We start from the raw sequence: 22094 nt of genomic DNA, 5'->3' as shown, positions 1-22094 counted from the left end.
CGTTCAGTCAGACCGCCCCCCAATCCAGATGACCGGCAATTGCGGTGAAGCATTCTCGATGCTTTCACCCAGGTCTTAACCCACTGCTGGTGCCAGGGGGCATGAAGTGGACACTCCAACGGAGTCGACTGTAATTTTGTACACATGCTGATATCGCTGAACCAAATCACTTATTCAGGCGGTGGAGAAAAATAAAACGTGAGTTCGCTTCCCCGGCATCTGTTTTTCTTATGCTCACCTATTTACAACCGCTTTAACCTAATTTCATTAGAGGGTTGCCGGAGGGGATGGTGCTGGCTCCCCAGTCACCACCGACTCAATTAAGCCGGAGATAAAAAATCAAATGGTCCACTATGCTGGCTGCAGACCTCAACACTCTCATTTGCAGTTGAATGAGAAATGTGAAATGGGAGCGGAGAATTGAATGCTGCATGTGGTTGTGAACCTGGTGGCCACTCATCGTCACCAAGCATGTCAAGTGTTTTTAGCCGCAGCCCCTCTTGTATTTCGTATTCCCCCATCCTGCCGTCAACATAAAAATCCAATTTTCGTAATTAAAAAAAATAAAAGCCATGCAATACAGCTGCCTTGGGGCATTCGCAGCGCCAGGGTCCGAGTCTCATCTCATTAGAGCACTTCCCGTAGTGGCTGCAGGCTGCCTCATCATGGCCCTTTCCGCCCATTTAACGGTGGCATAAACACTAGAGACCAACAAAATTCTGAATATTGCGAAAATACTTTAAACTTAATTCGTTTCTTAAATAGATGCGGAAAATTATGTCTCTTATGATCGAAAATATTTAAAGGAAACTTTGCACATTTATTTTATTAGTTTAATTTTTACCTGCTTCTTTCAGTGTAAAAATTAACAAATCTGAAGCTGGAAATTCAGTTTTAAAACCATTGAAGAACGAAAATTAAAAAAAAAGGAAAAGAATGGATAATAAATAAACAAAAATGTAAGAAAGATGGAACAGCGTGAAAGAGATGGAACAACAAAACAGACAAAGAGGGCAGCACTGAATTGAACATTTATTCTATGCCCTGCTGGCTCTCATCGTGTGTATGAAGCACTTGAAACCAGCATATCATCGTTGGCTATAGACAAAAGTCGGGGCTACAGAAAGAGACGGAAAAGTTGAAAGGAAGGAGACAAAAGAAGGGTGCGGGAAAGGGACAGTAGATCGGCCATCAGTGTCCAAGAATCGTTAAAACGCTTAGCACGTTTTTAATTATGCCAGCGAATGGAATACAGCGCACTATTCGAGGAGTCAATGGGGGGCGGGTGGAGCTGTGGGCGTGTCTTGGGGGCCAGCGCCCTTTATTTTCGGCGAAACGCTTCAAGCGGCAGACTGCGATTTCCACTTAACTCCAGTCAGCTTTTTCATTGTCTGGCCATTCGTCAAATGCAAATTGCAGTTTTGTCTACAGGAAAACAACAGAAATTGTATGTAAATTTGCACACCGAGGTTCAAAATGGTTCCAAAATAAATCATTATATTTCAAATTTAGTCTGCTGAAGCTTTTTATCATGAAATAACATTTAAGTATAAATATTTTTCAATTCAATCTATTACACAAATATATCTTATAAGTTTTAAATAATTCAGTAAAGGTGAAAAATACGAACAGGTTTTTAAAATAAGATATAACTCGTTTTTCGTAATACGTACTATTCATGCGATTTAAACACTTTAAAGAACTTTTAGATTAAGTTTTTATTTAGCAAACGATCTATTAAGCTCCTCATAGCCTTTAGCTAACTAAAGAATACTTAAAGCCTTTTCATATTTATATGAAATATAACATTTCTAAAAATCCTGTCCAATCTATCTAAAATTTTAAGCCACTTTAACATAAAACACTGCCATTTTGCTTGCCATGAGCTTTGTCTGCAAAACAATAAAGAATAGACAAATATTTAGCAACAAACAGGAAAAATAGATATACAAAAAAATACAGTAAAATAATTTAGCGAGAACAGAAAAACTGCTGCAGGATATGAAAACTAAAAATAAAATCCAGACAAACTTGTTGGCTTGGCCTGAATATCTTTTTGTAAATTGTCCTGCGGCGATGAACTGAACAATAAAAAAAATTGATAAAATAAAAAACATTTCGGATAAATGGAAAAGAAAAACGCAGGCGATTTGTTTTTCTTTTTCGTTTTGGTATGGCAATTATTGAGTTGGCTTAGAATTTGCAATTTGGCGAGAAGTTCAACATGTTGCACAGTCGCTGATTTGCTGTTGCAAGTTGCCAGTTGCCTGTTGCTTTTTTGGCTGCCGCCCCAAACTGCCCGCTAGCAATTTTCACAGTTTGTCAAGGGGCTGTGGAGAATGGTAAAAAGAAGAAAAACTGCAGCCGAAATCGCCTCTTTTCCTCTCCAGACATCAGTCAAATGTCCAACTGCAGCAACTGTGGGTGCATCTCTCACCTCCATTCTGCCCCATTCCTGTTGGACTTGTTTGGCTGTTGTTTTTCCACCGTCTGGGCTTAAAAACTCTCGTCTATTGACAGTAGCCATAATTTGTTTGTCTAGCTAACGTGGCCAGGATGAGGTGAAGGGGTGGTCTTCGCTGAAGTCGAGTGGCAATTGCCGACTACGCTGATGGCTTAAATATTAGATGTGTGCAGTTTGCTTTTTTTCTGCATTTACTTGGCCCGTTTGGGCCACAAAAACTGTTGACAGTTATAAATGATGGGGCTGGCTTTCCGTGGGGCCAACGGCTCATAGGAAGTGGCTATCAGAGAAGTGGACTAGTGACTGCTAGCCAAGCCTTCAAGTGAGTACTTAAGTGTACCTAATCTGGATGTCAAGGAAAGCAGAACTGTACCGCGGAAGTATAAACCAGAAACATTCTGCTGCTAGCATATAATTTATTAAAATCACTTTAACTACAGTTGTTGCAGAAAATCACATTATTCTTTAATAATGGTAATTAAAAAAAAAATAAAAAAAGGTTTCAAAACAGTTTCTTAATTCAATTATCAGCGGTACCCGAATTGGCAAATCGATAAAAGGTAAGCAACTTCTGAAATGGCCTGATTACAACCATAAGCCATTATTTCTCAACAATAAAATAGTACGGGACCAAAATAAAAGCTCCTAAACACCTAAATCTAAAAGCCAGCCGAACCTAAAAAGCAATTTTCAACCATCAGGAGCTATTAAAGCGGCAATTTGCATTCATTTCACCTTCAAAGCGGATACCCATATTTTGAGCCATGCCATTATAACGGCACATAAATGTGCTAAATAACTGCTAGTGTTGTAATTCGATATCGCAAAAAATAGAAATCATGGCATTTAACCCATATTAGCCGTGGCAAATTGATTTGGTGGCCATGCCGCCCCTAACCGCCCACTTCGGACACACCAAAAGCAGTAAGCGCGCTTATCGTTTATCGTTTTATCGCCGAGCAAATTTCCTTTCAAGATAAACTCACAGGCAGAGCAATGGCCATAAATTACGCACTAAAAGTTACACTTACGAGCCAATGCCCAAGATAAATGTGCTCAGATCGATCTATCGGCTCAGATAGCCATCGATTGAGTTTGAGTCCGAGTCGGGGGCTTTCACTCTGCAAATAATATAATCGAAGCAAGGCATATTGGTAATCGAGGCAAGGCTATCGCAACAATTTAATCGCCAACTTTAATTGTAAATCTTTTCGCACAAAAAGTGGCACACCATATAGACCACAGCTATTAATGGCTCGATTCGGGTTGGCTTGCTTTTGGCTCGGCATTATAATAATGCTCTGGTAATAGTTCGATGGCCATAGGCGTTATGCCGGCCAGCCATATAAGGTCCTCGGCTCCCTGACATGGCCAGCAATTTTCACTCGATGCATTGACAGGTGGCCAACATGCAATGCTGGTTATGCATAAGCCCAAGGAGCTGCCGTTGCATTTAGCCAGGTGGGGGTACCCAGGTGAGAGCAGGTGGGGTACACACACACACACATATGCCAAAGCTGACCACAAAAATATGTCCAGTCTGCAACGGATGTTGGAAAAAAATCAGCATTCTGCTTGATTGTTTGCTCACCTGCTATGCAAGCGAAAGGGAAGTGAGTAAATGTGTGCTAGATTGACTGAGCTAGGGTTCTAGAATATCGAGGGTTTTGAATAAGAAAGGCTTTTATTGCACACAGATGGTCAGTTCTGAATACCCTAGTATATGTCAAAAATTAATTAAAATATATAAATGTATGGGTAAAATTAAATATAATATTTAATATAAATATTATATATAATTAAAAATATATATAAAAATGAATGCGCACACACTACAATAATTTTGTAATTTCAAAAATCATTAAATCCAGTTGAACTAAATATTATTTCGTTTTTTAAAAACTATATTTCTTTTTAGTGGTGTACATATTTCACAAGACATCTGTCCTATGTGATGTGTAACTGCCTTCAATCAAACAGCGCCAATATCGAACATTCCCACTTCACAACCTGAAGAACCAGTCAAAAGACCCTTAAAAGCTGTCATGCGGGCTAGTTTCTTTTTTTATCACACCGCACTTTAAGTATTTTTAAGCCCGAGATGGAACACTCAGCCCGATTTCCCAGATCCAGATACAGAGTCAGATGGATGCTGAGGCTGCAACTTCAACCAGTATCTGCAGGTGCTCTGATTGTGTTTGCTTGTCCGGTATGCGTGCTGCAGATGATCTGCAGGGGGACTCGGTCCCTGTGCCAATCTCCCTCGAAGTGAATACAGAGATTTTAATTAAATTAAACTTTACTTTGAGACACGTGTCAGACGGACTGGCCGGCATCTCGTGCTATCGACATCTCCCGATGGGCTGGGCCGTACGATTTTTACGACAATTTTTTGTGTGCTTCTGCAATTCTGTACTTGCTTGTGTTATTCAATTAAAGCTGGGACTCTGCTTCGCTTTTAATTGCATGAAAAATGATTTTTTTTTGCTATTCTCCTGCTTGGAAGAGGCATCTAATTGATTGCCAGAGATTGAGTTTTTGAGGCCCGTGTGGATGTGAATATTTCAATTGGTTTGCCTTGCCAAACAACCAGTTTGAGATTGCAGTGAGAAAAATCAGTTTCGTATCAAACACCTATTCATAATAATTTAAAACAAAAATTTGTATATTTTCCATAAAAACATGTTAGTCCCCTTCATTTTCATAATAGAGTCATTCAAAATCCACAACAAGAACTTCCGCATTTTCCCTGACTTATCCACCTTATTTTCTCCTTAGTCCTGACCCATATAACCATTTATTCTCAACTTTCATTTCGGCACATAAATAACCTTTTCCACATTTCATGGGGCTCGCAAAACATTTGACTTATTCACCCACTCCCCAAAAAAAAGCGAATCTTTCGTGTCTTGGGGTATTTTATCCAACAAAAACATGCACAAATGTGGATCCGTAGACCGTGCTCGTAAACCCAACACAATTTGGTCACGATTTAGACGACGCACACGCCAAAAATTCATCAACATGCAAAGCTCTATTTTCTCCTGCCACACAGCCAATCAACCAATTTGCCTGATAAGAAGTGTTTAGCTAAAAACATGCGCCAAATTACACCGAATTTCTCACTGTAATGTGAACAACGCCCCAGCTCCGCAGCTCCACATCCCGAAACCTTCGTTCTCCGGCAAAATGGGAACTAGTTTTTATGGCTCCGACATAAATCAAAAGAGACCTTCCCATGCCATTCGGAACAATCGAAGTTTTGTGACGCGTCACGCAAATCTCGATAGCAACGCACATACCCATGAAAATGGAGTCAAAAAAAAAAGAAATCAATTTCCACTTGTCAAAAAAGGGAAATTTCATTTGACGTAATGTCAGGAAGCCGAGGGAGAGTGTGTAAGGAAAGCTGCAAATTATCTCCCAAACGCAATTTCGCTCTGCCGTAAACATATATCCAGGCGTATTACAAATCATTGCTGGCCATGCGATTCGTCATAAGAGGGGAAATCAGGATGAATGCTCATCATCCTTCGCCTGTTCCCATTCCGATTCCCTCATTGTAATTAACGCGACAATCCAATTTGAGTCGCCAAATGTCGCATGATTGATCCGAACATCAGTCAGACATCAGATGTCCCAAAGCATAGCTGGCCAGCATTTGGCCGTATTCGTTGGGCCAACTTGACTCTTGGCTTTTAGTTGAACATCACACAGTTTTATAATTTTCTTTAGCAGCGTGGTGGTGCCCATCATCACCAAGGTTATCTATCTTTACTCTTAACAGTTGGAAATCTTAACCCTTGATCTAAACCTAAAGGCTCCTACAATAAAACCTAGATTACATAAAATACCGCATTTTTGTATTAGTTTTGATTATATACCAACCCACGCCTACGACCACATGGCTTTGTCTTCTCGAGGGTCTTAACTGATTGCTCCACATATGCACGCTCCACAAGTCCGAGATGATTTACAGTTATGACAATTTTAAGTTGGTTCATTAGTGGCACACACAGATACATAACTTCAAATGGCTGTGTGCGTGCCTGAATGTCTGTGTTATGATTGAAGATGATTACAGATGCCTTGTTATGGCTGCTGAAGACCCCGTTTCCCCCGCAGAAAACCCCGATCGTTATCCATTTGTAGTTGTCCCCGGTCTTCAGCTGCTCATCTGGATCTCCACACACAGTTCCGTGGTGTGTCTGCACTTTAATTAATAGCCACTGTCAGCATTTTTGAGTAAAGCATCCGCCAAGAGCCCCCGCACTGGCCCACAGATTTGAGTTGCATTTAAGTAGCTGCATTATGGCCATAACTACAGAGCTAAATTATATCTAACTAATGGCTGTTTGCGCAGTTTTCCAACATACTGTCATGCGAGTTTTTGGGGGCGGGAGCGGGTTTAACGTTAATTGAATGATTTTTGCTTGCTTGAGATTCCAGAATCGTTTTACTTTTTTCTTCCTACATGCCTGCAGTATGTTGCACAGAACTTTCTCTATTTGGATGTGTCGAGTTTTTCACAGAGGAGTGTTACCCAACTTAGAAAAAGTGGAGAATTTCAGATGATTATCGTTAATCGCGTGTTGAAGTGGGGGTTTTGATAAGTGAGCCACGTAGGCTGGGATATTTATTTCTTAATTGATATTGATCTATAGACGGCTGTTCTTACATCATATCAAATCATGTTTATCATATGTTTTTAAAAGAAATTGTATGCAATAAAAAGTAAAAGACTACAATCGAAACATAAATTCGGAAACTTGATTAGTTCCAATAATTTGCTTTAAAGCACTTGGTTTCGTTAGACGATCCAACTAACACAGATCTTAATTGTTTACTGCGGTTTTTTAATTTATACTTCCTGTTCCAAAGCCATTCCCATTTTATTGGCTCGTTTTATGAGTGTGTTTTGGCCATTGCGCAAAGGATTACAGCAGAACATTATCTTTATATCTTGAAACACGGCAATCCTTTCTAATGAATCCCTCTTTGATCATCCGATGCACCGTAAATATTTAACAACTTTGTTTTCTTCTCATTGCCATATATCCTATATAACATATATGACTTACATATAGGTACGATTCAACCTACATGCAAACAGGACGGGTTTGTGTGACTGCTCCTCCTTTCCTCACTCAGTTGGAGCATAAAATTTATGATTTGCCTTTTCGGTTTGCCCGGTTTATTTTTTGTCCCCAACAAACTCGTTTTCAGCCTTTCCATCTGTGGACTTTGAGCGCCTGCGTGGCTTCCTTTTTTTTGCCCATTTCAGTTGAGTTTTTAATTAAGTCTTGTGTCGGGTATGCGAGGTGTTAACTGACTTCCAACAGACGAAGCCAATTTGTAGCTCCAAGGAGTTCCATTTCCAATCTAAAAATATTGAGGTTTATTGGCCTCTGCGAAAGGGTCCACTTAGTATGTCAGTCAGCCATCTTTGGCGGGACCCAAATATTTCAGTTTATTTGCAAAGGAGTTATGGCTCCTTCGGTTTTACTTTTGTTTGCCCATTGTCTGGGCCCAAACAGACAATGGGCATTATAAATTCATCAGACAGACTGGCTTACATACGGCGGGCCCCAGTCCTGCATAATGTATCTGGATCTGAATCTGGGGGTATCTGAAGTATCTGTAAGATGCCTTTTGCCATCGCAAAATGGCGCAGCGCTTCACAGAACAATGCAAAACAGCAAAACAGACAGCAAACAACAGAAGACGAGGTTGACATTTGTGTTCGTTCTCCTTTTGTTTTTAATTGTGTCAAATTTTGTATGGCCTGAAGAGGGTGGACTTTTCGCAAAGTGGAGCACTGCGGTGCACATAGGTGCAAATGAAAGCCACTTCATTGAAAGAATCCTGTGGCAAGAGCCTAACAAAAAGATGTGAATGGCACCGATGTAGGTTCGCATTGAGGGGCTTTTGTGGGGGCTTAGTTCAGCACACGGGGCGTTAGTTCTCTGATTAAAAGGGACAAACAATATGGGCGAATATGTGTTTCAGTTTCATGCTCTAGTTCATCCGACAAATGCGGAAATCGCTCTAAGGGAACAGAAAAGTTTTGCGAAAATTAAAAAGCAAATACAAGTTTTTTCGGAAGAAACATTGTATACATATTTACATATAGATATTGTGCCTAACTATGATTTTCTTTGAAATGACGTTATGAAGAGATATAAAAACGAATAAACCAAACGAATTTCAACTAACTCACATTATTTTGAAACATGTAGCAATTTTCATTTCTTGTTTTACTTTAAAATTAGCCAGAAATAAAAACTGAACATTTCGTTGCCAGATACTTTTTGTGCTGCATTCAAATTGCAGCGAACACAAAATAGCCAACTGCACAACGTTTAGATTTAGTAGACGCAAAATAGAAACAAAAAAGTGCATTTTTGGGAGCCGTTAGAGGTGACAACTGAATTGTGAATTGCATTTTTGGGGTGCGGTTAGCCAGAGTTATTAAGGCAAATGGTAAATGGTAAAATGGCCGCCAAATGGACTGTCATTAAACGGCTAGCAGTAATTAAATATTTAAACATGTTTACTGGTCCGCTGTCAGGCGAAAGTCAAAGCGAAGCATTAGCATATTGTTAGCAGTTCCAAATCAAATTCAATGGATGGAGCTTGAAAATATATGTATATATATCAAATCAAAATCAACTTCTGTGGGCGGCTCAAAAGTTGTGTCATAAAAATCGGAGCACGGGGACTGTTGTCAATCTGCGATTTGTAACTTCAGCTCGAAAGCGTTTTCTGTGTGGGTCTGAAGTCTCAAGTGTACGAATGAATGAAAATATTTGTAGTTTCTTGGTAAATATTTTATTTTTAAGCTTTTACTTTCGTTCTTGGTTGTCACAGGGCTAACTGGTTTTCGCCTTGTCATCGCATACAGTTACAATGTCCTGCAGGACATTGGCTTGCGTTAGACAAAACGATTTTGTTGTCCTTATCGCTTTGGACCAGGCCAGCTAACAAAAGATGTGGCGGGCAGAAGAGCGTGTGGGGATAAATTGCTTGCGATTCTATGGTCATTTTTATGGATTTACAGGGACACGCTAGCTTTCCTGCCGCCCACTTCCTGTATCATTGTTTGTCTGTGCTTAAGTAGCCGGAAGTAGATTTTCCCTTCCCCCATCAAATTAATTGAGTTGAAAACGCTTTTGTTGCAATTTCTCCACGCATCGTTGGGGGGAAACGAGATACGTGTTAAAATAAATAAATAATCGTCATCGGCTTAACATTTATTGGTTATAAATTGAACAGCTCAAGCGTGAAATATAAAGTGGATTATAGTTTTAATGGAGAAAAACCGACATGGCAAAAACAACAAAAGCCTCTTCCATAGTTTGGTACATATATTAAGGCCCAAATTAAGGGATAAATTGCACAGATAGCAGAAGGAAATACAAGAAGGTTGGGTGGAAAACCCAATGAGAGATTATCCCACGGCTTAACGGTGAATTGTTGCTGATGAGCTGCTGGTAATGATGTCGATAACTGCCGGAGTATAAAAGTGGCCCTGACAATAAATATAAGTCCAGTAGTTTAGGGATTTCGTTAAGGCTTTTTTTAAAGAAAAAGGTTCTGTTTTTTTATGCAAGTTTGTTTTGTATTGATTTTTAATGTAGAACTGATATAAGACTCCACGCAAATATACTATGATCAACAAAAAAGTAAACGATTGATCCCTTCAGAAATCGTATTCTATCGTATCGTAAAAAACATTCTGATGTAACATACATATAGCGATGAAGTCTGTACTGATCCTTTAGATTTTTCTTCATTCTGTCAATTGTTTTGAAATTACTATTCAGCTCAGCTGTTTGAGTGTTTATATTTTCCCAACGAAAAATCGTTGGTATTTGTGTTCATGTCTTCAATATCCTACTGAGCTTCCCATTTACTTCCGGCCATCATTATCCCTTTTCCGTGTCGAATTCCACCGAAACGTATACCATTAGATGACGTCAAAACCTTTTCAGAGCAAACAGATTACCGTGGGGCAATGTCCGATTGATGGCTACATGTGTAGACAACTGGGCAACCAGACGAACGCCACCCAACGCCCACTTTGATCCGGAATGCCCGTGCCCCGATTGCAAACACCGCCTAACCCATGGCAGCCGAAAATAAATTAATCAAAGAGCGCGAAAGGACAACAGTTTAGTTTGCGGAAAGGCGGGAAGGATTTCAGTTTGGTTGTTTAGGAAATCGTAAATCCATTAAAAGCCTCATTTAGAACGCTTTCGACGCATTTAGAGGGGTGAAGTGAAAGAGAATCAGACCGATTTGGGGATTATTTGTAGGCCCTAAATTGATTCATCCGGAGCGGAGACTCGCCCCCGACCAGGACTTTTAATTGTGAACGAATCCGTAATTGATTGTGCCCTCTTATGACTGCTGGCTTTCCACTCAGTTTCCTTTCAGAAGGAAAACAGATTTTCCTACCCCGCACCACAGCCTTTGCATAATGGATTCGGGGCAAGAAAAGGCCAAGAAAAAGGACTGTGAAATGCGGCAAAAGGGTTGAGTTGTGTCATGCCCTACGGGTTTTCGCCTATGATTATTTCAGCACAGACTGAGGGAATTTTCAACTAATTCCATTCGGCATTTCTCACTCTAATTCATCCGGCTGTGTTTTGCCCGTTGGTTTGGGTAATTGATTTGCGAAATTACATATTTTGTATGCCAGATTTTTGTTGGCACGAATTTCAACGAGAGTGACTGGTTAATTTAGTCAAAAAGGTCTGGCTGACAAGCCAATCGGGAAATATCAAAGAGGAAAATTGAAAAATTAGCCTAGATGAATGGAATTAATATTTAATATACTCTGCTGACTTTAGGGAACATGTTAGGAGTTGCCTTTGGGTTAAATCGTTCAAAGGTGTCGGGCAATAATGTTATTTTAGGCATTCGAGATGAAATCGACAACTTAATGGTTTTATTCTATAGCGCAAAACAAATATTATTTTGTTTTAACAGCTCGGTTCGAAAGGGTTTCTTTTAGTAAAAGTCTCTTTTAATATCAATCAACAATATTTCTCTGGGTACAAATATAATTCTTTGTCCATTAATCATAAAGATTAAAAGTGTGATTTCGACTAATTTCTTATCTGAAAATAACTTTAACTCGTACCTGTAGAGCCGTTGTGAAACGCTTGTAAATACCACTAGTTTCTAACATGGCTATTATATGTTTATATGGTTGGATCATTATCTATCCAATAAGCATTAATTCACGCTCTCACACGGCGCCATTATCATTAGCAGACAAAGAGACCTATCTAGCTCATAAAGCACGGCAAACAGGGCCAAAACACACAGAGATACAGATACGGATTCATTTGCAGATACTCTTACAGACAATCGTGATGTGGGCCAAATGCAATCCAGGCAAACAAGCTGCTAAATTTCGCACGCAGCTCTCAAAAGGCATTTAAGCACGGGGTCTGGGGACTCCGGCTAAACCAAAGATGCTGACAGCCATGATGATATGGGGATGGAAAGAAGGCAGCAAGGCCAAGAGGAACTGATGACACACAGCCAAGGAAAAACGAGACCAATCAAGAAAAAGCGAGTGAGACGAAAGAAAAAAAAACAACGAGGAATCGCAATGCTAAAGTAGCTAAGAGATACACATGTATCCGCCAGATATCCAGACACTAAGGGAAGTGTGAATTATCCTGCCTCGAAGTATTTAATGCGCTTTACTTATGGCAGCCGGCAACAACAGAGTGACGGCTAAAAATAGCAAGAGATAAACACATTGGAAACACATACATATACGATGATCATCACTCATCCAAAACCAACAGAAAATAAATCGTGGAAAATCAGTCTGCTGAGGGGCTTAATAACCCGAAAAAAAGCTGCTAAGGGAAACGGGTGGAAAATTAATTAAAGAACGTGAAAATGCAACAGGCTGACCCTCAGTTCAAGTTATTAAACATTCTATGGTTCATGTTACATTTTTTTTTACTTCTTTTCGGGAATACTTTTAAGCAGGCATTACAAATTACACAACTCCAAAAAGAACTGGTTTACCTTTCCTCAACCGAAGCCAAAAAAAACGATCTACCTGCCGCTGTTAACCATCTTTTGTGAGCTGCGGGCAGGTAGAATGCGGGCTCGTCGGTCTTCTCTCCTTCTTCTCGTTATTCCTGGCCTGCCAAGGACCTCCTGCTGTTTTCCCTGGTGGTTGGAAATTGTTTTCTCGGCGCAACAGGATATGCATTTTTTCCCTACTTCTACGCTGCTCTACAAATTGAGTCTGGAGTTCAAATGAAGACATAAAAAAATCATTGACCTACATGGGGCCAACAAAAATGTGGCATATTAAGTTCCACAAATAAACGAAATACTCACTAAAAGGTTTGGGGTACATAAAGCATACATTTAGTACATTTTAGCATAAGCATTCTAAAAACATTCGTGTGTAACTTCGTTTTTAGTTTTGTCATGGTCAAAAGTTTGTGCTCACCCGACGGATGATTATCAAACTTTTTTTTAACTTTTGTCATGATCATAATATATTTAACAATAATACTTAATGCATAAATTCGGAGCTTTTTAGTGATTTTATTTTTATTAAAGAACTTACCTTTCCGCCAACTTTTAGTTCGTAGCCCATGCCCAGCGGCGTTTTCAGTTGCACGGGGCACACGAATCCGATGTTTCGGTGCGGACTTTCTACGCCCGTCTGGTGTTTACGGGTGGTGACCTTAGCCACACTTCTTGTGGGCGTGGCCGCCGTGGAGGCCGAGGATGTGGTATTCTCCGCCACGCACAAATCCTCGCCTCCATGGACGGGAAACTTGGAGCACTCCAGATTTTCCGGCCAGTTGAAGTTGTAGGTTTTCATCAACTTTTCACATACCCGCGCCGATTCGCACAGAGATCGACAGGGCGGAATGGGTCGCTCCAAAATTGTGCAGACCGGAACGTACAGGGAACAGAGGAATAACTGGAGGTCATCACTGCAGCCGATCTTCACGAGCGGAGCAAACTGATGGACCTCCAGACCCGCCTCCTCCTGCTTGGTATGGCCAATAAGATTCGGCATAATGGTCATGTTATAGGGTATGTTCTTGCAGATCGATATGGTGATGGGTTCGCAGCGATTGTGATGGGGCAGTCCATCCAGTTCGGTCCCAGAACTGGCCATTAGTCCCCCGCCGCTGCGATAGTACGGACTCGCATCGAGGGGGCTCAGATCGTAGCGCTGGACCCCCTGTATCAGGGTGGGTAAAATAAACAGGATCTGACGCCACATTTTGGAATTTTTCGATATCGCTGTCAAAGAACTTTTGGGGCTTTTTCTCGATCTCTTTGAACACTTTAAAACACACACATGTTGCTCATCTACTTGCACTCACTTATACACCATTGAATATTTATTTGATTTATTTTTCCTGTTTAAAAACTTCACTCCCACGAAACACTTAACACCTTTTAAACATTTGCCGGCGGCAAATATTTAGTTTGGCCTTATAAGCAAATAATAAATATTTCTCTCTATTCTCTTATTTGCGTTTGCTTTTGCTCTTTATTTTTGTTTTAGGCTTATTTTCGTTATTTGCAGGCTTTCATTTTGTTTAACCGTTTGAATTCGACTTTCCTATTTGTTGTTGCCAAAATATTATTGTGTCAAAATTTAATTTTTGGTGGTCTTTAGGACTTATTGGCGTTGGCTTTTATCTGGCAAAGTACCGGGCTTTACTTTTCTAGCAGCCACATTTTTATCTTGCTGTTTGCACATAAATACCGTTAGCTATGTATCATATATGCCTCCCCCGCTTTTTGAATTTCTTTATTTCTTTCACTTTTTCGAAAAGCGCGCAAAAAATAACCGAACAAACGGAGTCGAATTCCACTTCCCTCGAACGGGACTTACGTTAAAACACGAAAACGGAGCCGGAGTTCGAGTCGAAATCAATCCGCGAGCACATCCGCATGGCAGGGCATACGCTGACAAACTGAGGAACTGAAAACATGGGGCTCTTTCCAAGCCGCTCTCTCGCAGTCTCGTTCTCCTGCTCACACGCTGAATATGCGCTCTTTCACTCGAATGGTGTGAGAGGAGGTTTTATTCAGCTATACGCTTTGTAGTATAGCACTGGGGGCGACCTTGAATTTGACGCTCTCGATGGGAGCGCCAGAGAGCCGGAGAGAGCGAAGTGAAAGACAGGGCTGTTATGCCTTTTGTTTGGATGCTGTCCCGCTCGCACTCTGTCTCCTCTTAACTTCTTGGCCTCCTGTTGATTAGTAGACAGGAAAAAGAAAGCATCAACAAACAACTAAATAAGGGACCATTTAATTAATTAGAATTCAAGATGATTATGCAATCGACAGGGCTAATAGGAAATTAGGGCCGGAAGCTGTGCCCAATTCTAGGTGTTGCTCTCGGTCAATGGAAAATTGAACCTCGATATTTACTTTGTAATACGTAAATATTTGTAGATTCCGATTTAAATAATAATTAAATTAACCATTTTTTCGATATTATAAATGAGGAACAATCTGATGCATATAAGATGAATAAAAGAAATAAGTGCTGCATCGAAAATTACTATAAAATAAATAGACTGGAATCAAATCATTTTGCCAAAATAAAATCCATATCAAAAAATGAAATGAGTATACAACCTTTCAGTCCGAATATGACAAATATCAGCTAAATATTTTCCAGTTTCTAAAATGTCACATTGCTTAGGTCACCGCACCTTCTTATCTTTTTATATCAATCCATCGATGTCCGTTACACTTCCCACTGTTCTTTGGTAATCTTCAGCTGTTGCAAGTGCCGTTAGAAGACATTAGCCCTCTACTGGAATAGACCTATAATAATTACTCTTCTCCGGCAAATACATATTTGCACGCGTTAATTTCCTTGATTTCTGCGACAATTTTTATCGCCGACCATTTCTCTGCGCACTTGCATTTACCATTTATCTTTATCTTTAGTTTTTGCTGTTGTTTGTTTACTTGCTCGCCTTTTCCCGGCAGTTAATTAAGTCATTAACTTGCGTTTAATCTGAGCTTTAGCATGAGTGAAGAGAACTTATTGCGGGAATTTGTCTAATGACCCTGTGGTGGGTTCGTCAAGAGGGGGTGTGGGGGGTTCGGCATCTGCTGCCAGTCAATAAACTTGTTATATTGACAATAATGATGACATTAGAGGAGTCTTGCAGTCTTTTGTCTTTGTCACCTGTAGAACCCTTTTCTCCGATCAGGCTTTCTCTGTCTCTGTCGCTCTCTACTTAACATATCTCTTTCAGCACATAACTGGCTCTCCCGCACTCTCTTTTGCGTTAAACAAGTGTTACCGGTTTAGCCGGCAAAGTTCATTTTATGCTTTGCTCTTTTTGTCCGCTCTCTTCTTGGCTCCTTCTCTCCCAGCTCTGCCCCACCGCCATCTCCTCCTATTCTTCGCTTCTACACTTCGTCGGCTTGTTTAATAAAAAGCGCCAAAGTTGCGCCGCATAAAAAGGCTCTTTTTCTCGGTCTCCCCCTTGGTATCACTAGATACACTCAAAAAAGTAGATTAAAGTACAATTTTAGAAAAATAAGCAGTGCAGTTTGAAAATCACTTATATACAATAATAATAAATACATATATATAATTTATAATTTATGGAATTTATGCAAGATAATAATTTATGGAAAATGTTAAACTCATGATTTTAAAATGTCTAAGAACTTTCGCATTTCTTCCCTTTAAGATAAAATTTCGAATCTATTCATTATTTATATGATAATACTTATGAGTAGATTTTCAGTACGATATGTGTTTACAAATCAAAAATTTGTTTTTAATATTGATATTAATTTTTTCCAGTGCACGTATGTCTTGGCTTCTGGGTCTGCATTGTTGTTGTTCAGTCGGTTTCCGTTTGCCGCTTGTTGTTGGTATTGCTGCTGTTTTGCAGTTGCCGCTCATTTTATGTTTACAAGTGAACGAACTTTGACGTTTTGCTCTGTGCCTCTCTTTCTCTGTCCGTCTGTGCTCCTCTTCCGCTCCCACTCCTTTGTTGGAAAGTGATTCTGTTGTTGTTGTCATTCTGCCGTGTCTGTTTTTGGAATATGTAATTTAATGTAATTAAAATGGAATAAAGGGTAAAAATAGCACCCCGAATGCAGATGAACTTCATTAGATAAGCGAAAGGAAAATTGAATTAGCGACTTCTTTCTCACCTATTTTCATTTATGCTGTTTAGGGAATAATTGTTTTTAATGGCAGTTAATAAGGGTTTTAGGAAGAATGCTATTTATGGAAATTAGAACTTAGAATAAGCCTTTAACAAATTGCTTATTTCCTTTTTCTTTTACTATAAGCTTTGTAGTGAAACATATCATTCTCTCACATATCTTTACTTTAAATTCAAACTAATAAAATGCAAATAAATTATTTAAAAAATTCAGCGCTTGCAAAATACTTTGAATTTACGAGAACATAAGAATCCATATTTTTCTGAGTGCAGATAAGTAACGTTTTGTTGTGGCTAATTTGGCATTACGATAGCGTTTTCCTCGCTGATTTCCCCCTCCAATTAGACTGATTAGAGTGGCTCTTGTTACCCCTTCTTACGTAACCTCTCAAGCCTGTGATTATGGAGACCTTAGAGCCAAAAAGAAAAAGGGTAACCCAACTCATTTGTAGCCAACAAAATACAAGGGATAAACAAATCAATCCGCACAAGTTCAGTCATGTTTCGCATGGAAAGCCAAAAAATAAACAACCCCACGGACGCACATGTGGGCTAATGCAAAAGGGACTTGGCCCTAAGCCATAAAAAGGGTTTTCCGTTACTTACATAGAAAAATACAAGTATTTACTTTTCGTTTGACCCTCTTAGAACCGCAGCCCCTTCGAGTTGAGTGGGCGTCTCGAGTCACATTAGTGGAAACCCCGCAAAGGTCACGTGGCAGTCAAAAACTTTGGCCAAGAGTCACACTTGGGCTTCTATCCCAAGGAAAATGTCAACTTCTAGCATAGACGCCCCAAATTGTGCTGGAAAGTATCTAGGTACAGTTTTCCATTAGCAATAGTACCTATTTAAAAAGTCATAGCATGCATTTTAGATGCGCCAATAAGTATGCAAGCCTTATTCAAACAATTATCCTTTCAATAAAAATGATAAATATATCCGGCTAAGTTAAGATTGAAATATTTTTCCTCCACTTTGACATCTTGTTTTGAAAGTTCAATTTGTACCTAGTATTGCTTTCTTTAGACAGTATAATACCCATCACTGACCTCTAACAACCCCAACAACCTACTTCTTCATCCCCTTTGCGAGCTCACTTCCCCTCTAATTAGATGTAAAAGCTCTCGGAAAAGCCCCTCAAGGGTATCTCTTGATTAAAAGTTTACAAGTATTTGGTTTGGTTTTTGGACTCGGATTTTCACAGATCATTTGTTGCCATTTGGGCAATCACAACGCCTGCAGCGAAATTCTGCAACTCCCCCATTTATCCTCCTTTTTTTCCAATGACCATCCCGGCTGTTCTCATAAATAAAACATTTATTTACTTAAAAACAGCCGACGGCGGAAAGCTCAATTAAATTTTTTGAAAAATTGCCAGCGTATCCAGGCCTGGAAAAAGGGCCAGGGTGGCGGTAAACAAGAGTTCGCGTTTTCCAACTGGACGTTGGTCAAGCATCGTTTGCAGCAATCAATCAAAATGAGAAACGGAATCTCATTAAGTTCGCCGGTCGCGTTCAATGCCCCACCAACTGTTGAATGACATGGTTGGATTTCTGGGCGCCCGGCAGGTCTCGCAAAGAGTTAAAGGATCATATTAAATTATTTTAAAAATTGGATAGCCAAGCCAGTTGTGCTGGAAATACCCTTAATGGAACATACTCACACACCTTCATAGAAGATTGGGTGAAATTCCTAGGAAATGCTTGAAATTAAATATCTCCTGCGAAATTCTCAAGAAAATCACTTTAAACGCCACCCCAAACTACCAATAAACACTTCCTGCCACATTTGATTTGCCTGGCATGAATTATAGCGCAATTCTTATGGACAGTTGCCCACCTCCAAGCCTCAGATGGCCCAGAAGTAGATTTCATAGCTCAACCAACTTTATGACCTCTCCGACCGCGCGCATAATTAATTGCACACCCCGCCCACCGACCGACGCCCACTTCCCGCCGTCGCCCCCCGGGGCTAAAGGTCACGAATACCGGAGTTGGCTGTGGTTCTATTTGGTTAAGGCTGCCCCTTGACTGCCTCGTTGGCTTGGGGTCGGGGTTTGGCTTTTGGGCTGCGGAAATTTGCAATTCGCTGGGCGCAGGCAATGCAATATCGCCCGTTTTCCCATTCTCCCCCCCAGGGGGAAAATCTGGCAAACCAGCATACGCTGCGTATGCGTGATAAATGGGCCCCGGTGTAGGCGGAGCGATTGATGCACTCAAAGGAAAGGATTCAAGGTACTGAATCCCGGCAATAGTACAGTAGTAAAGTGTTTGCAGAACATATGTATGTTCTGTTATATATATATTTTTATATATTATCTAAAAAATTTAAGGGCCTAACAGATTTGGTGATAATGAATATAAGTCTTAGTTGCTCGAACTTTGTTGTTGTAGTGTTAGTAGTTCGACCATACACGTATTATTAAATTCTAGTCCTGTACTTCAAGTCATGAACACCATTCTCAAAAATAGTTTACTTTTCGGTAGTTAATACAACCTCTTCGGTAACTAAATAACTAATAACAGTATTTATTTAAGTGTAGAGAGAAAGAGCTGCGGAAATGTGTGTGCCGTCGCCACCTACGCGTGCTCCTCTCCACCAACGAAGAGCCGACTGACAGGGGCGGTGGGGAAAGTTGAGGAAAGAGGGGGCTTGGTTCTGGCCCAGGGCGTTATTTATGCGATTTGGCTTACGACTTTTGCCGACATTTCGTGGGGAAGAACGTAGAGAGGCGAACGGGCTAGTTGCGGCCAAGATTTGATCAACTTTTGCTGTGGGAGTCAAAGATTTTTCGCTTGTTGTTCGTCGGCGCATTTTCAACTTTGAACTGCATTTGATTTACATGCAATGCAAGCCCATCCTCGATGATTTGGAGAGGGTGGCAACTACATGGAAACAGAGGTACCAAAGGGGCCATATGACAGGCAAAATGGAGTGGAGTTCAGGCGGAGTTGGAAGCTGTGCAAAGTTGTCGACAAGCTGGTTAATTGGGCGTTACAGACTTTTTGGCTGGTTGGGCTCTGATGTTCGGTCTGGTTAGATTTACAATGGCTTCAGCGTTTCAATAGAATTCGAATGGTATGTACATCGTTATTCTTCTTAATAAACTACATTGTTTTTGGTTATGAATTTAAGAATGGGGTAACTAATGTTTCTTGTTTGCGTAACTTAGTAAATTATGAAATTAATTCTTTTAAAACATGCTCTCAAACTGACAAAAAATCAGTTCATACACAAACATTGTTTAAAAAAAATCCATTTCCCTATCTAGCAAAGTGTTAGCGCTCCTCAGGGACAGTAAAATACTTTCCCTATTTAGATACACCATGAGCAAATTTGATTAGCATTCCCTTGACCAATTAACACAACTGACCCAAGTTGATTCTTTAACCGGACCCGAAAAACCCAAATGCCTAACCCGAAACCTGAGCTGAGCCACTTCAATTAGATTAAATTCATTTGCCTCGTAAACAGAAACTGCCCTTAGTTTTCCCTTCAGATTTTTTATGGCCCTCTGTTGAGAATTTGCCACACGACTAATTTATGGCCGAAAGAGATTTCGTTGTTGTGATGCATTTGCCACCTCGAAACAGGGGCAAAGCCACATCTGATGGCAGCAAAAAAAAAAGAAAAGATGAAAAATAAAAGGTAACATTGTAAAACGGAAGCCATGCCGCCAACCCTTCATATGAAAGTGTAACCCCACTTGAGCCTCCAGCAAGTTGCAACAAATTAAATATGGCGGCGGCAACATATCGTCTGGAAAAATGGCAGACCAAAACACAAACTAGCAACAGAGGCAGGCAAAAAAGCCAGGAACTTTTGCCAAAGGGTCAGGACGTGTGCTGACTGCGAAATTAACGCCACCTGATGGCCGAAACGTGTGGAAAGAGTCAAACAAAGGGGTCGGACCTTGGCCGAGGGTTGCGTTGCGCATACGCCACGTGGCCCAGGAAAACATCAAAACAGCGACTCGAGATATGCGATGGGGTACTTCCCGAAAATTCGAGGCACAGGCTGCTCCTAAGCGGAAGCAGTCATCCTCATGAAGAGCGAAAACAGTTGAGGTTAAATGAAATTTCAGACAAATAAATACTCTTCATTGAAAATGCTGAAAATTCCATCTAAATATTGGTAGTTTAATAATGGATTATGGTTTTAGAAAAAACTATAAAAATTAATTCTGGCTTATAAAATTGTTTTAATTGATTCTCATAGCAGAGTTCGGTTTTAAATTTATTATGTTTTGAGTCTTTCAACCAATTCCATCTGCCGAAATTAACAATACAAATATTAAAACCTTATTGAAATTAATAAATCAAAATATTTTCGTATATGTATGAACGCTCTGCAGCCCCCATTAATTGTAAAATAATAACCATAAATTGTAGGCATACCAAAGTCACCCCTAAATCATGTAAAAAATTCCTATGCTAAAGAAGTTTACCTTTTTTTTTCGGCTAGGCAGGACAATCCCTTTGGATATTCCCGAAGGACTCTGAAGGTCCCAGCACTGGTTAGGGCATAATCATAACAAGCTCAAATACTTTTGGGGTAGCCCTGCAACACGAGACGCGTTTTGGGTTCGTTTCGCTTTTCCCGTCTGGCTTTGGCGTCTGGCAACTTTCGCCAAGGGGCTGCAGCGGGTTAGGGGTGCAAAAAAATTGAGGTGAGTTAAGGAGGCGATGCAAAGCAGCCGCAGACACACGCACACAAGCATAAACACACTTCCGCTTCCGCCGGAAAGTTTCCTTATGTGTATGCGGCGAAATACCTAAACATAATCGAGGGGTGAAATACCGTGCGAGAGGAGGAGGAAAGTGTAAATGCGACAGGGGAGGATGTGATGTTCCGGCATTTTCCACCTACAGAGGAAAAATAGGTTGGACTTTTAAAATTACTTGAATTTAAGCATGGACGTAGATATTGATGCCTGACTTTCCTTTAAGTTCTTGCTTATCTACTTAAAAATTAAACTAATACCTTTAATTTTTACAATTAAATCCTTGACTTAATTATACTCACTAATTTTTAAAACTTTAATACAGAATACCAACATTAAAATTGTCATATAAAAGCACCAAAAAACATTTAATGTTAAAAAATATATTGATTTCTGATTAAATTTGCCTTGCGTGAGCTTTAGCTCGGAAACTCAGAAAGGGGGCGGTGGCGCGAGGCGGGGGCGTGGCCAGGCTATCTAGGAATTTGTTGCGTAATTAAAAGCGCAACAGGGAGATTGTGGCGTCAGCCGCGGGTGACGTACATTTACACATATATATATACAGGATAGGTAGCCATAACATTTGGAGCAGAAAATTAAATAAATTTGCATGTCAAATGCGCATTAAGAGCAGCGCGGGAAAAGGAATTTTCCCCACGTCGCTGATTTTCCCACCTTTTTCCTTTCT

At 40.2% G+C, this 22094-nt stretch overlaps 1 protein-coding gene across 1 annotated transcript in view; it reads right to left on the bottom strand.

The window, feature by feature from the left end:
- LOC6738031 (frizzled) overlaps positions 1–14484 on the bottom strand; it is an 88673-nt gene extending 74189 nt beyond the window's left edge. Inside the window, exon 1 of the mRNA XM_016171478.2 lies at positions 13077–14484. Coding sequence (XP_016031844.2) covers positions 13077–13748 — 672 coding nt within the window. The 5' untranslated portion in view covers positions 13749–14484. The remainder of the gene's footprint in view (positions 1–13076) is intronic.
- Positions 14485–22094: the final 7610 nt, after the last annotated feature.

The sequence above is a fragment of the Drosophila simulans genome, chromosome 3L (assembly GCF_016746395.2).
Source record: "Drosophila simulans strain w501 chromosome 3L, Prin_Dsim_3.1, whole genome shotgun sequence".
Classification (NCBI taxonomy): Eukaryota; Metazoa; Arthropoda; class Insecta; order Diptera; family Drosophilidae; genus Drosophila; species Drosophila simulans.
This window is presented reverse-complemented; position numbering and strand designations above follow the sequence as displayed.